At 40.9% G+C, this 16,737-nt stretch overlaps 1 protein-coding gene across 3 annotated transcripts in view; it reads right to left on the bottom strand.

The window, feature by feature from the left end:
- magi1b (membrane associated guanylate kinase, WW and PDZ domain containing 1b) overlaps positions 1 to 16,737 on the bottom strand; it is a 224,947-nt gene that overhangs the window by 123,381 nt on the left and 84,829 nt on the right. For all 3 annotated transcript variants that reach the window (XM_036559163.1, XM_036559165.1, XM_036559162.1), the window contains exon 2: positions 1,487 to 1,603. In XM_036559163.1, the coding sequence (XP_036415056.1) occupies positions 1,487 to 1,603 (117 nt within the window). The remainder of the gene's footprint in view (positions 1 to 1,486; positions 1,604 to 16,737) is intronic.

The raw sequence follows: 16,737 nt of genomic DNA on the forward strand, positions 1-16,737 counted from the left end.
ACACGGCTGCCACCCACTCAAACATGGTGTGGATTCCACGGCATCTCCTTAATAAACACACACACGGAGCTCTGCCTCCTACATTCTAATGACCCCAGCAACACACACTGACAACACGACCATGACACCTCGCGCTACTCAACTTTGTGTGCTAGCAAAACTTCACACGTCGTGATGTAACCACAGGGAACAGAGTGTGACAAGCCACCGATAAATAAGGCCGGCCGCACTGCTGTCACAGATGCTAGCTTCTCCTCTGAAAGAGCGGCTGAGGGTTCACAGTCTGCCTTTACCTCTAGTAGAGCTGCACGATTAATCGCTGGTTAAACGATATCACAATACTGGCCTTTGTATATTCAGATCACAGAAGGCTTGAATATACAAAAGAGTTCCTGACTAAATCACTGAATGTTTTATTGTTGTGTTGTGATTATTTGGACCAATCAGAGATGCTTTGGGATGAATTAAGGCATTCAGAAGATCCGACAAACACAGCAAAAAAACAGTGCAAGCTAAACTTTAACCATGCAGCATCACAGGTTTACTAATGTTGTCAATATACTGTAAGGTAGACTTTGTGACCCCTGGTTCTTATCACCACCACTCACAGTTGGTGAGTTTCTCTACAATGAACCATTTCATGTCAAAACACTCCGAAAGACTGTTTGCAACAATTGAACCGAATGACTGTTCTCAACGATTGAATTGTGTACAAATTTTGAAAAAAATGGTGGAATTCCCCTTTAACAAACTACAATTAGGCAGAAACAAAAAGAATACAGTTCAGCAAACAAGACAGGCTGGGAAAAGCTCTACAGACTGGCTGAAACAAAAACACATTCAGGCTAATCTGGCAAATATTGAAAAAGCTGAGCTGAACCTGATATTGCTAGTTTTGTGGTTCTATCTATAAATCAAAAGGGTACTACTTTTGTGGTGGAAGAAACTGACAACATTAAAGCCCATTTGATTCAATGTTCAGAGCTTTTTTGCTTTACTTTGGTCTTTATTTTGCAGCACTGTTGTCTAAAAGCAATAGGGCACTTGAGATCAATACACAACATCATGGCTGTGAGGATCTACGGTACTCATGCATGCTATCAAATTACACTTATGTGGTTGCAATAATGCATGACTTTGAGATGTCTATTCCTTGTTAGTTGCAATATGGGGTTTTATACAGACCTATTGTCCTAATTCCTTCAAACACCTTCTAAATTGACAATTTGTTTGGTGGAACTATACCATTCTGGGTAAATATCTTCCTTTTGTTCTTTAAATATTGCAATATTTATCACAAAATCATAAAATATTACAGCGTGACTTTTTCACAGTATTGTTCAACGGAAGTGTTGAACTTGTTGAACGTTGGTACTTAATAATCATCATAACGAAGCTCTAATTGAGAGTAATGGAGATGAGACAAAGTAGACGAGAATAAGAGAAACGACAGTGTAAAGAATTTGAGAGGAAATGATTGACTCACAAGGCACAGCGTGGCGGTAGAGGTTATCCCGTATGGTCTGTTGGAGCTTGTGGTCATCTGAAGACTTCTGGAACCTCTGGCTCAGGTAGTGCTTCAGGTCCTTATTCAGCTTATTTCCTGAGGAACAGGGAGGAAAACAGAGATGATCAGTCAGTCACAGTAATTTACAGTCAGTTTACATCATTAGCTAGCATTACAATTACCTAGCAAGCATCTGGAAATATAATAAAAAGGAAAAAACTTAATTTTCTCTTTATTTTTGTTGTGGTAAATTCCGCTAGTGCTTCACTTGGGCCTGAAATTTTGATCCAAATTTGAATACAGAGAGAGAATTCCAACCTGACACACAGCATTGCATTTTAAGACCGCATTAGTCCCCAGTCTGACAAAATTCTGTCTAAACCCGGCCTGACCCGCCCCACATCATCTAGACTGACCCAAGTCTCATAACATTATGTCCAAAACTGACCCAAATTGGCCCATCATCACCTAAAGTGCTGAAAAAAGCCTGTCTAGACAGTGTCAGTCAAATCACAGCAATAACAACCATCATTAGATCAAAACCCAATAAAATAAAAAATAAAATTGTGATAGAATAAAACAATGAGCTGCCCAAAATTATGTTTTAATCCTGGTTCAATGTCTTTGTAAAAGCATTCCAAAAGGTGTTTAGTCTGTATAAACTTTCCATACAGCCCACAATCATCATACATCATCTAGAAGCCGAAGAATTTTTAAATCCTTCATTTCGTCAAGCACGTAGTCGATTTCCGTGTCACTCCAAAAGTGTTTTGCTGCGTCTCGCGGCAACGCTGCTTGCTCAATTCTGGTACCATCTGTTTTCGCACATGCACAGACTGAGAAATCTGAAAGAAATCAGAGTAAGAGCTTACATGCACTGAGAAATCTGATTACTGAGTTAAAATCCAGCTCTCCTTATCAGATTTCTTAACCAGATTTCTAGACCTTACTCTATCTAAGAAATCAGAGTATGCTGTTTACATGACCATTTAAATAATCAGATAACTGCAGAAATCCGAATATGATCCGATTATTGAGTGCATGTAAACACACTCACTGTTTATTTCATTTTACTCACTCATTTTCTCACGAGAGTGGGCCTCAGTGCTAAAGTCTGTCACCAAAACCACTGTTGTACCTTTGAGGGAACATTTACATTGTTTGTAGCAGTGTAAACACCCAGACAAGGTGCAGACAATTATGTTCTCTTTGACTTCGAACTCTGGTAAGGAGCTTTAGCTCAGTGGTATGTAGTTGAAGTGTAATGTACTGATTTACTCATTTGCCTTTCGCTAAGTAAACATGTTAACACAGTTATTGGAATTCAATGGGAGCGGAATGGTAGTCCAGTGACCCATGCTTTTAACACAATCATAGACTTCCTTTCACATTCCTGAGGACACCTTGCTGGCTTCTAGTGTGTGTGTGTGTGTGTGTGTGTGTGTGTGTGGCTGCACCATCGCAGCCAGGCCATGTGAAGAATTTCCCACCCTCAGCTAGACCATCTGTTTTCTAAGACACAGATCGCTTACCCAGCACTATTGCAAAGAGATGCCGACAGCCAAATGGTGTTTATGTGTTAATGTGAGTCCCCTGGGTGCCCACTCCAACGCCAGACCACTCGGCATTATTAAACACAAAGGAGCTCGGTTCAGAACAGTTATGAGTCAAAACGATGGCTTAATTAAAGACTGATAATAGGCTAGTAATGTAGAGCAGACGTTCCAGTGTAAAAACATTACAGGACAGTTTTTGTCTAGACAAGTTTATTCTTGGGCCGAATTACAGCTGCACCATATATCGCTTGTTAATAATGATCACAATTTTGTAGATATGTAAATGAGCCTTTTTACCAATTACAAAATTGCATATTGTATGCTATAAGTACACAATAAGGATTTAGCGATGGGTTTTTAAAGCCCCAAATTTTTTTTTTCTTAGATTTTATTCATTTCTCAAGAGGTCCAATTATGATAATCATGTGGTTTTATGTACCAAAACTAATAACGATTCATTTCATTTACATGACCATTTTCCAACATTTCTTTGTCCCTTAAAATTAAACAGGCTGGTTTTGTTACGGTGCCTATTTTAAATTAGCTCTGTTCTGATTGGCTGCCTCTGTATTGTATTCTCATTCAAAATGCAGTCCAGGCGAAACACTCCTTAAAACTTCAGTGTGAATGGGCGGAGCTAAACTGTGTCAAGCTGAAGAGGCAGATATACACCGACCAGCCTTTTCCTTAAGTGTGGATCAGACACAGCAGTGCTGCTGGAGTTTTAAACACTGTGTCCACTCACTGTCCACTCTATTAGACACTCCTACCTTGTCAGTCCACCTTATAAATGTAAAGTCAGAGACGATAGCTCATCTGTTGCTGCACAGTTTGTGTTGGTCATCCTCTAGTCCTTCATCAGTGGTCACAGGACGCTGCCCACAGGACGCTGTTGGCTGGATATTTTTGGTTGGTGGACTATTCTCAGTCCAGCAGTGACACTGAGGTGTTTAAAAACTCCAGCAGCACTGCTGTGTCTGATCCACCCGTACCAGCACAACACACACTAACACACCACCACCACGTCAGTGTTACTGCAGTGCTGAGAATGATCCACCACCCAAATAGTACCTGCTCTGTTAGGGTCCATGGGGGTCCTGACCACTGAAGAACAGGGTAAAAGGGGGCTAACAAAGTATGCAGAGAAACAGATGGACTACAGTCTGTAACTGTAGAACTACAAAGTGCACCTATATAGTAAGTGGACAAAGAGTGAATATAGGAGGTGAAGCGGCTGGTCAGTATACAGTACTGTGCAAAAGTTTTAGGCACCTAAGCACATTATGTAACATCATATCATATCTTTTTTTGCATATAAAATTTGCTGGGTATGAAAAAAAACACAACATTTGAGAATCATACAAACATTTTTAATATTTTACGCTGGGACTTTAAAGTCTAGAACTAAGCTTTTGACATGTAGAACGTCATATATGTACAGTAAAGTGGCCGAAAATAGCTACAGTACCGTAGGATAGAACTGTGCATTTATTATAACCAGTCTTGCTCGCTCACTCTCTCTCTCTCTCTCTCTCTCTCTCCCTCACTCTCCCCCTCTCACACCCCACCTACAGTGATCTCCAATGTACGAAGCGAGACATCTTTTCAGACATCGTGGATGAACAAACAGTCCACCGAGTTGAAAAGCAGAGGGTCCTGTTGCCATGGAAACACTGAGAGCAGGATTGCTAGTAAACAAACCTACAGACCTTTAACGAGATGATGGAGGGAGGCAAAGCTATCTAAATAAATAAATAAATAAATAAATAAATAAATTCAGGTTGTGTGTGTGTGTGTGTGTGTGTGTGTGTGTGTGTGTGTGTGTGTGTGTGTGTGTGTGTGAATTAGCTCAGAGAATAGGACTGGAGTTACTAGACTGTGATTTCCCATTTGCCTCTGTGCTTCCAGCCCTCATCCGCTACAGTTACAAACAGACCTTTAGTCAGCACTGCTGCTGCGCACTGCTGGAATAATACAGGTCTGTGAACTCAGTGAACCCAGCTGGCTTCTCTGCATGAAGGACTAAGTGTAAAGTGTCAAATCTGAATCTTAATCAAAAGCTCATCATCCACCAGAAAACCCTGCTGTGGCAACTGACCTCTCTGTGCCCCGCCCACAATGCCAACTTTCATGGCTACTCTTTCGAGGTTGTAAAAGCTTTACAGACAGTTAGCATGAAACCCATTCAGTGTAATAAATTTAGGTTTGCTAAATGCTGCCTAGATACACTGTTGTTGCAACTAATGAAAAAGAGTAAATATAAAGGTTGTCTATATATCTGAGTGGATAACTCACAACCAGTCAGCATGGAAGCAGCTCAATTCGCAGTAAAATTTACAATAAACGCAAACACCGGCAATAACGCTAAAACCTTGACGCTGAAATGTTAATTGTACCCAAGTATGAAATAGATTTTCCTAGGTTTTTCATGTTTTCCAGCTTTCCAAAAGCAAGAAGAGCTGATGTGTATATTCCAGTTTCCCTTTTTGTAACACTTGCAGCTGAAGCTAATGCTAATTTAGCAAATTCTTTAGCCTTCCAGTCAAAGAAAAAGTTGCTAAGCAATATTGCATGACAAATTTAGAGCACCGGAATGTAAATTAGGATGGTATTTTAAAGTGTTAATTGCTACTTATAGAATTTTTATTTTGTAGAGAATTTGACCAAGGGTGACCTAAGCTAACAGTATTAGCATTTATGCTGGCAGCCACAGAATGAGTGTTTTTGCACATATTTTATCACCAGACAGAGAAAAATCAAAGCTTTATTTGATTCTACACCTGATTCTGTTTAAATATGGACATTTGTATGAGTGCATGCACAGAACAGGACTGTATATCGTTTCATATTAGCCAGTAAGATAAGCTAACTAGCAAGCAAGGTAGATAATTAGCCGAATTAGATGCTTTAGAGTGACAAAATGACCAAAAAGACTATGAAATCATTAATCAGTTATTATATCAGTTTCAGAAGCCTCTTAAATCAGGCGAAAAATGAACTAGAACTGTTACTAAAACCATAACAGCCAGGATTAGCGCTAAAAGCTGTTGTAGCAGTGCAACACTACCAGTGCTATCCATCGGGAAGTAAGTTATTTGTTGCAACACTGATTTATCGTATATATAAGACAGGATATATGCTTGTCCAGCCTTCCACCAACTTCCTATGAAAGACCACATTTGTGAGCAGAGCACAGACCAATTTTAACATATAACTCAGTTTGTCAAAATATCTAAAGGGGAAATTCGGCCTAAAACTAGCATTTAATATGCATTTAATACCCAGCATACATTGTGCATGTCACATAGCTATTGGGAATCCCTTCCATGGTGATGATGACATTCTGACTGCTCAACACTGACTGCAGAGGTTAATAAATACAGACGTGATATTCGGCTTCTTAGCATTAGCATAAACCATGTGGCTTCCTTCTGCATTAGTCAGCTAGTGGGGTTGGGTCGGGGGTCATCTGGCCCAAAGCACTTGTAGTTTTTCAAAGCACTTGTAGTTTTTCCCTCCCACCTTCAAGATGCATCATCAGAAGGTGGTTTTCGTAGAAAAATATACTACTATTATTGTGGCACCACTGTAAGAAGTGAGAAGTCATGTTCACAACAGACGTAGCAGTGTGCACGTTTCACTATGACTGGAGTTTTCCTTTAAAATTTTGGTATTAATTTCAAATGATATTTATTTTCATGTGCAAGTGAAGGGTCACGCTATTAGGACAGATGTAAAGCTGCGAAGCTTGTCCAACCTAGCAACAGTGGCTATGAAAGAACACAGTTGTGGGTGGAGCATGGATGTCAATTACTTACAATTCCTCAGCCTTTTACAGACAATTCAAAGCCACAAACAAATAAATATGTCTAAGCTTTTCACAGCCGAGCTGTCCCGGACGCGCTCTAAACTAGGCTATTATCATTAGCGCTGACAATTCAAACGTTAGCAGCGTACAGAAGCTCAGTGACTGTCATCATCACAGTCACAACGTTAACAGCAGAGAAACTCAGCAGAGAGAAAGCGAGAGAGCAGAGAGACTGGAAAATGCCTTAAATCTTTCAGATTTATCCTTACGTGAATAATACCGCTAGTTTCCTCCCTGCGACCAACAGCTCACTACATTCCCCTCGTTCCATGTCACTGCAGCATTGCGAAGGCTGAGAGAATGGAAAATCTGGGGAAACCGCTCTTAAAGAGCAATGCTTTCAGTCCACAAATGTAAGGGCCATCATAAATAAGCCTTAAACCATCTTCATGAGAAAAGACACAATCAAAACATGCTTCTCGGAGGATTGCACATTCAGTGATGTAGCTCATATGGCCTGTGAATACTGACACATAATGTAGTCAACCACAGCTGTGTGGGGAAAAAAAAAGGACCATGCACAGCAAACCCGCTCACTCAGACTCACCGCTAAATATTACAGATATCTGTACTACAGTTATCATTGGGCAAGGTGTTTATAATCCATTATTTAATCCATATTTTTGTTCTATTCAAGCTCTAACACACCTGAGCCAGCACTTGACAGTCCTCATTAGGGAGAAGTTACTGAGTGTCTGCATTGAAGGCCCATATTCAACATTATAGTCAAAATTATCTAATATTTGTTGCTTTTATGTACCAAAAACAGTCATAATTCATCTTTACACAACCATTTTCCAACCTCTCTTTATTCCATAGAGCAGGAGCGCCCCCATTTTTTGTCTTGGGGGTCCAAAGTGGGACATATGTGGTGGGCTGAGGGCCAAAAATATGCAAATAAAGGTAGCTTCACAATGTGTTATATTTTTTTTATGAAATATAATTTCTTAATAATAGTAATAAGTATGAAAGTATGTTTGTTCTCTCACTGCGTGAGGGGGTGGGGTTCTGGTGGGCCGAATCAAAGGCCTTGGGCCACACTTCAGGCTGCCCTGCCTTTAACCTAAACAGGCTGTTTTGTCACTATGCCTTTAAAACTTCTATGCAAATGAGCTCTGTTCTGATTGGCTGCTCCTGTTCAAAAAGCAGTCCATGCTCTGCTACAGCCTGTCTGGAGTAACAAAATCTTTCACAGATCAACAGTTCAGCTAAACCGCTGTAGACTGAATAAGCAGTCCCATGTAAATGTTTTCATGGTTGTGACATCACAACCATGATCAATTTAAAACGGGCCATTTTTACAGCCTCGTTTTTCAAACTTTACCAGTTTGTTTATACAGTATATCAAATGTGAAAAGGCAAGGAAAATCTGGTCCCCTACAAAATGAGCCGCTTAAAGCTTCCGAAGCTCCAGACCAAACACCAGCACGTCAGTGCAGCGTTAGGGCTACATATCCTGGTGAATTAATCCCAGGAAAAGGTTCAGATTAAATACTCAGAATTCGAAGCCTGGCTGAGATGCAGACTGGAGCCCCCTCCCCCACAGACCCCCCCAAATTCTTCCCCCAGCTTCCACTTTATCCTCAATTAGCTGCTTAGTGGACCACCAGAGCATCTGCCCAGGACCCCCGGCTAGCCAGCCAAGCTGCCGCCGTCTGAGCTTTAATCAGGTAGCTGTTCTGGACATGTAAATCACATACAACAGAATTGTGTTACAAAAACATGCAGAGTCATGCTGGCTGTGAAGGTTGCTAGTGCTTTGAATGCACTAGGGGATGTATGGTTATATCTGAATCATATCGGTATTGCCAGATGCAGACCATTGAAAAATATCGTACAGATGTTTAGATGTGACTGATATTTCAAACCAAAATTGACGAGGTATTTATTGTACAGAGCAGAGCATCTGGCCAATGCTGGGCTACTGGGCTGAAACATCTACATTTTATTCAATTTATTGCATTTGTAACCCTGTAAATGTTATACTATATATGTTATAATGTTATTATTTTTCCATAATGCTAAGTTGAATTTAGTCCCAATTTCTATGTGTATCATAGAATAATACATGTATAATATACAATAAATGTATCAGTATAGGATATCATCACTGACCCACGATTTCCACATTTGTGCATCCTTACAGAAAAATGCTAGCCTCATTGCTCAAATCTGATTTTTTGCTCAAATCCGATCTCTCTGACATGACGGTTCACACTAGCTTACGTAAGTGATTCAGATGTGAACGAACCGGTGTCCTGAAATGACCCGCATCGCACATCCCACTCAGTAACGTCACCTGAACGAATCACGTTCATCATCAGCAAACAAACTAACGGTCAGAACGAGCTTCGCTGGGAAGATAATTAACTCTGATCAGCTCTCAGCTTCATTATTAGAGCGAGACGAAGGAGAAAAAGGTGAGACATGTTGCTTTTCCACTGTTTACAGGCTTTAACTTCTGTTCAGCGCTGCTGCCATGGTAACGCTGAATGATGGCGCACGCGCAGTGGGGAAAAAAAAAAAACACATGAATTCCGATCCGAGCATTCACATTAAGGTCGCATGACCACAAATCGGATACGTATCTGATCTAGGACCACATATGAAAGTGGCTCAGGTCAGGTTTGAAAGGATCTGATTTGCATGTCCACCTTGCCCTAAAAAACATCAGATCACATTCGGGCGAAAAATCAGATTTGTGCCACTTCAACCTGGTAATGTGAACGCAGCCTTGCTGTGTATTCCACAGTAACAGAATTTCGCTTATTTAACTGCTGCTCCATTATGTTGCATATTCTGCTGTAAAAGCTTTATTTATTTGACTGGTTTAGCTTGATTTTTCTTACCCATCCTTTGGTAGAACAACTTGTGTGCTTAGGGTCGCTGTGTGAAAATCTGATGAAGTTGTAGGTCAAACTTGTGCATAAAGAAATACAGAAAATTCTAAAGGGTTCACAAACTTTCAAACACCTCTGTATGATCATGAACATCCCCCAAGCCACACATTTCATTTCAGGGAATAGGGAAGCATTTGTTTTGTAAGGGTGTTTTCCCACAGCACTTGCAAAAACAAGAACTGAGCCAAATATAAACCAACTTACAGTTCTAGTTCATTTTTTACCTGCTTGAGAGAACGCTGGACCCGTTTATCATAATCAAAATTAATAACTTAGTCATTTTCTTCATTTTTTTGTAACTACAAAGCATCTGACTAATTATTTACCTTGCTTACTAGTTAGCTTAACTTTCTGGCTGATGGTGAACTTGCTATACAGTAAACTTCAGTGCAGTATTTTTGCTTTGTTATGTTGTGCTGTGGATCACATGACCTTAACCAAAGACAGTATTCAGAAGTAAAAATGAGGAACAAAAACATTTTTCACCAAAGCTTATCAAAAACAGGAACAAAATCAGTTTCAGCTGTTTTTAACTATGTAATTAGCCAGTAAATAAAAAAAAAAACCTGTCATTTTAATAATGTGGACCTAGTATAAGCACAGAAGAATGTTACAAACTACTGTTTCATTTTGTTTTTCCAAGTGGTTTGCCACCCCACTAAAAATACAGGGACTAAACTGGCCACCTCATGGTAAACATTCTGACTACACCACTGGGCAGGACAGTGGTTAATTAGCCTTTACCCGCAGTGGTCCTGTCAGCAAATAACATAAGGCGGTTAAATGCAAGCTCAGTAACTCTGTGTTGTAGTATAAAATGCCATTATTTTCTCTCTGGTTATGTTAGCTCAGAAAAATGGTACTAAACTGCCACCACCATTGTACCTCTTGCATCACTGGGGTTGTACCCTCGAGGGTACATCTTCAGTACCTTTAGTTAGACGACACAATCGCACCATATTCCATTGCATTTATATACACAAAAGTTGTGTTGACTCCATACTTCCCGTCTTGACTCCAGGCTTTTTAATTGTATATTTTCAGATTGCGATCTTGCCAATGTCCTGCCAAGGCTCGACGTAGCTCTCAAATGTTAAATGAACATTATACTGATGAAGATATGATGACCATAGTAGATCATTCACTCATCCTCAGAAGACACGCCTTTTATCAAGTTTTGACTGAGTTCTCTTTGAATACACTTTCAACATGCTCACGATCATCAGATTCATCCCCTCAGGGAAGGGCTCCGAAGCACAAGCCACATTACAAAATGTTTTTTTTGCACGTTGCATGCCATTACACGTTTCCACCAGAGAGGTCTCCAAATCCCCAAAACTTACATAGCTCAGCTTTAAGTTTATTTAGAGAACATGTCCAGTTGCCAGTGTGCGCATATGAATGATCTAGCGGCACTTTGTTGATGTAGCCAATTTTCATTACAACATTTTCATGTAAAAAAGTTAGTTTTTTTAATCTCAAGTCTGTTGCTCTGCATTCTAGCTTCTAAGAGACACACTTTAAAACAAGTTAGATAAATATCAGATTTCTACATTGCTACATCCCCCTCCAAAACAAACAAAAAAATACTTAAATATTGCCTCAAAATTTGAGAGATGCTGCTGAAAAATCAAGCATTTTTGTCTAAAACCACATTTAAAAATTACAGCCTCAAAGTTCTGGTTGCTCTGTATTGTAAAACATTGAGTGGGAAAGTAAATGTCCACCTTTAAAACATATGTAAGGTACCCAACTGGACTGTATGACCATCCCCTCCTGACTCCAGCCATTCTGCTTTAGTTTTCTTTGTATAAAAAGGGACCACTGTGGGTCTTTCTCCTGGCAAAGTGAATGAAGTGTACCTTTAAACTCAACTGAACCTTAAGTACCTTTAATGGTACATTTACACTGTTTGTACCTTGATGAACAAAAATGTGCCTGTACAGTACCTTTTGTTTTGACTGTGTAAGCTAGTCAGCTATAGTCGATGGCTGTCAATTGCACTTCAGTAACGTATCTGGGACAGTGCTTCCTGTCTGCCCCCCAAACCCCCCCAAGCTGTAATTAAGCTCAACATTAAAATGTAATTCTGGTTACGCCACTGCTGAGACTGTCATGGTCCATTTTTTAACACTCGTGTTTAACAGTTGCTTATTCTTAAAAGAAAATATATTATTTATCCTCAAGGTCTACATTTGCATTTATTTATTTATTTGAATGCATAATAGGGCTCCTGTCTTTAAGCTCACGAATCCTCACAGATTCTCTCTGCACTTTTTCTGTCTGTGTGTGCGTTTCGTGAGAGCGTCTGCCAAACGAATAAATGTAAATGGAATGCAAAGTAGTTCTCTTATCACACTATTGTCCTATTTCCCAAAGTTCCTAATTACCAAACTCTCAAACTGATATTCACTCTGCTGCCATATGATGAGCTGGCCTAGGTCACTTACTCGAGTGTGTGAAGATGCCTGTTGGTCTTTGAAGCCAGAAAGTGCTATAAATTCAACGTGCACATGCAGAGTGGGTCTTCAGACGTCTGCTGGAATACGATACATTGAGATGAACACTCAAACACAGCCTGTGCGGCGCAGATTACGGCATCAGACAGACTGTCCTCCTCTAAAAGCACTCGTGTGTGGTGCGTGTATGAGAATCTCAACCCTGGCAGGCCTGACGTCTTTGCTCGCTGCTCTGAAGTGAAAAATGAAACCCAATAAGAGCCAGACTGGCCTCGTTTCCTCGCTGGGCTTTACTGATGGAAAGTAAAATAACTGGAAGATTCTGGAATTACAGACGGACTCTGACTCCTTCATTACTCCCACTTTATCTGCCTGAGAGACAGAACCGTGGCTTTGGAGTGCAGGAGCCAGCTGACAAGCTGCTGACTGCCCAATGAACACAACAGGATGTAATATATATTTAGATTAGGGCTGCACAATATGGGTAAAATACGCTGCCTGGCCAGAAGTATGTGGACACCTGGCCATCATACCTATATGAGGTTACTGGACCTTCCATTCCAAAACCAGGTGCATTAATATGGAGCTGTAGCCCTCACACCCCACCCACCCCTCCCCTTTTGCAGCTACAACTGCCTCCACTCTTCTGGAAAGGCTTTCCACAAGGTTTTGGAGTGTGTCACTCAAAACAGCATGTGTGAGGTCAGGCAGTGATGATGGAGAAGAAGGCCTGGCTCATTCTAATTCATCCCAAAGGTGGGCTTGAGGTCAGGACTCTGTCCAGGCCGCTGGAGTTTCACCACAGCAAACCAGTCAAACTATGTCTTTATGGACCTCGCTTTGTGTACAGGGGCTCAGTCATGCTGGAACAGGAAAGGGTCTTCCCCAAACTGTTGCCACAAAGTTGAAAGCACATAACTGTCCAGAATGTCTTTGCATGCTGTAGCATTAACATTATCATTGACTGGAACTAAGGGGCCCAAACCCTGAAAAACAGCCCCAGTCCATTATCCCTCCTCCACCAAACTTTACTGTTGGCACTATGCATTTCGGTAGGTTGCGTTCTCCTTGCATCTGCCAAACTCAGGTGCTCCCTCTGTGAGTTTGTGTGGCCTGCCGTTTTGTGTCTCAGCTATTAGATCACAATAACAGCACTTACAGTCGACTGGGGCAGATCTAGCAAGGCTGACTTTTGGCACTATATGTTCAGTGCTACTGGTGCTATGTTTAAAGTCACTTAACACTTCAGAACAACGTCATTAGGCAGCCGAACGCGCTCGGAGGAAAGCGCCAACCGACAGATCTGTTACGTCAGCTAACGGTCGCCTGCGCTGACTAGCATCGCGCTGAGTGAGTGATGGGGGGAGAAGGGCAGCCATCCCACCCACCAAGAGAGCGAAGCCAATTGTGCTCTCTCGGACTCCCGGCCACGGATGGCTGTGGCATCACCAGGGATCAAACTTGCAATCTCCTGATGATAGGGCCAACGCTTAGATGGTTGCGCCACTCGGGAGCCCCTACGGCCAGTTTTTAAGGAGACGGTATGACTACACGCTCGATGTCATACACCTGTTAGCAATGATTATGGCTTAAACAACTGAACTTACTTTTGGCCATACAGTGCATCATATTGCCATTATATTGCTACATACTGCGACTGCGGTATGCCTTGCAGTAGTGAAATTTAAGGAAAAACCTGACGACAACCTGATGAGTGCTGTGTCAGACAGCGCTCCTCACTACCATCATCAACACACCAATGCAGGGAATATTTTTTGGAAGAATGGCGTTCCATCCCCCCAGTACCGTTCCCAAAACTTGTGGAATCTCTGTCAAGGTATATTGCAGCTGCTCTGGCAGCTAAGCTGACCTTACTAAGACACTGATTTTTTCCCTTTGTCGTCCATCAGTATATACTCCCACATTTCGTTCAGCAAGTCCTTTTAACAAATACTCAAAGCCAACAGTTAATGATGGTTTCTGTGCTCGCTCTCTCTCTATGGGCCTAATTACATGCATACAGTAGGACCAGACTGTGCTAAATACTGTGTAGCATGTACTTCATTACTTCCTTTTAAAATCTCCCTCTTAGCTTCCCTGCAGAAAGGCCTCTGGAGCGTCCACTCTTCACAACGCACCATACTGAGTGGACACTACACCAGTGAACAGTGTAACATGGTTTCAGCAGTGCACTCCAGCAGCATGAGCGCCTTAAAACGAGGAAAAGAGGAAAAGCTGCATGTGTGTTTACTCCAGCACACTCTCTTAAGTTTATAGCAGTTGAGAAAGTCTTAATAATGCACAAATTAGTAATGTATAAATTAGATAAAAAGAAAAAACAAAAACAATAGATACAATAAAGACTCTGAAAGACGTGCTTACTAACATGAAGATCACACAACCGTGTGTGTGTGTGTGTGTGGTGTGTGAGAGATACAGTCCCCTGCATGATTCTTTATAACAACTAGCCTTCGTCACTTTATGGCTCGTTTCTATGGCAACCAGAATTCATCTCAAACCTGACAGCTTGTGTCTGCTGCCCCCTACTGGTAGACAAAGGGAGCACACAAACATCTACACTTGCACAGACACACATTGATGATGTACTTAATGATGAACTTTCCGCTACAGCATTTATTTTGCTTTAAGTTACATTAAAAAAACAACCAAACACAGCAACAACAAACAACACACACATTAACCCACGTAGCCTGTTATGTCGGGCTTTTTGCCGCCTACCACTATAGAAACATGCACAAAACAGCAGGTTTAGTTGGGCATGATTTCTTGATTGCTATAAGAAGATACAAAATAAAAGTAATTAAAAAGAAGCTTTTAGAATTATAGTGGCTGAAATTACATCACATTTTCAGGGACGTTCATGTACAAACCAAGGAAAAGTTTGGGTTTGCAAACTTTCTCACAACTGTCCTGACCCTCAACGACAGATACACATAGAGTTCCCTTTATTCTGATGTGAGACTCATTCCCAAGAAGTAGACACTAAAGCTGTACCAAGAACTGGGTACTGAGAAGACATGGACCTCAGAACAACATTACATCCAGTGATTGCTCTACCTACTAAGCAGCATAAGCAGCTGTTTAGGGCCCTGCAGCCGCCAGGGAGGATCCTAGCAACTTCTGGGTTATTATTTTTCATCAAAAATAAAAGCAAAACATGAAGAGGAGTCGCCAAAGATGAAAAAAAGGAAAAAAAAGCTTATAAAGTTAGCTGGAGAAGCAAGAAATGCTGCATGGTGAGCCCTGGATCCATAATGCTAAGAAGGTCTTTTGTGAATTAAACTTTTTAGATCCCCAAATAAGCACCTAATCATCAGCAATGCAAGATTAGATAGCGATAAGTGTCTATAATGTAGACAGCTTGTGGTGTTGATTGTTATAGCACATCATTTTATAGTACATCAGCTAGAAAGTTCAGGGGCCCCCTGTTTGGGGCCCCTAAAAGGCCAAAGTCGGCCCTGAAAACATCCACTAATGCAGGGGTCGGCAACACGCAGCTCTTTTACTGCCCTGTTGCGGCTCCACAGCAGAATTAGATTAGCTAAATTAGCTAAAAATAAAATAATCCTCCTTTGCAGTAAAATAAAGCTCTGCTGATCTTTCAACACAGTTTAACAATAAATGGTCTTAAACACTGGATTTAATGTATAACTGCTAATGCACCCTTTAAACCTGAAGGTTGACTACTCGCAGACTACTGGTCACCATAGCAACGCTGACAACAATCTCACCTAGCTAGTAGGTAACAAAAAGGCAAAGAGGGAGATTTAAGACGAACATCGATAATTTGGAGACTAATTAAGTTATTTGCGTTTATAATCCCTCCAGCTGGTTTCCTTATATGTTTAATCTGCATCGAGAAACTGTCAAACACTAAAAAGTCATGAAGTCGCTTCTCATTCGCCAACTTCTTGTTCAAATTTTTCCGTTCCACCTTAAATTGTGTGCAGATCCATTCATTTAAGATGGAACGGGAATATTTGAACATGAAGCTGGTGAATGAGAAGCGACTTCAGCCTCGTAAAAAATCAAACGTTACAAGAAATGATTTCACTTTTGAGGAAAAGTTTCCTGCTGGAGATGTGAGAAAAACAGCTATAGCTGAGCTAAAGATTAAAGCAGAGCAAAGTTAGTCTGTGTTTTCTTTTATAATTTTGTAGCCTATACTAATACATTAGCACATTCTGAGACATATTTACAGTCAAGATGGTAAAATGGATATAAAATATTGTGGCTCCCAAGGTGGTTCGATTTTTGTTGAAAGGATAAAATGTCTCTTCTTAACATTTGGATTGCTGAAAGCTGCTCTGGTGTGTGACAATTCTGACTCTGTTATCAACTTCAGAGCTGATCCCATAGACACATCATTCTGTCGTCTTACTCTGCTAAATATGCGAATGACCCCTCTAACTAAATCACAAAACCG

Source organism: Colossoma macropomum, unplaced genomic scaffold, assembly GCF_904425465.1.
Source record: "Colossoma macropomum unplaced genomic scaffold, Colossoma_macropomum, whole genome shotgun sequence".
Taxonomy (NCBI): domain Eukaryota; kingdom Metazoa; phylum Chordata; class Actinopteri; order Characiformes; family Serrasalmidae; genus Colossoma; species Colossoma macropomum.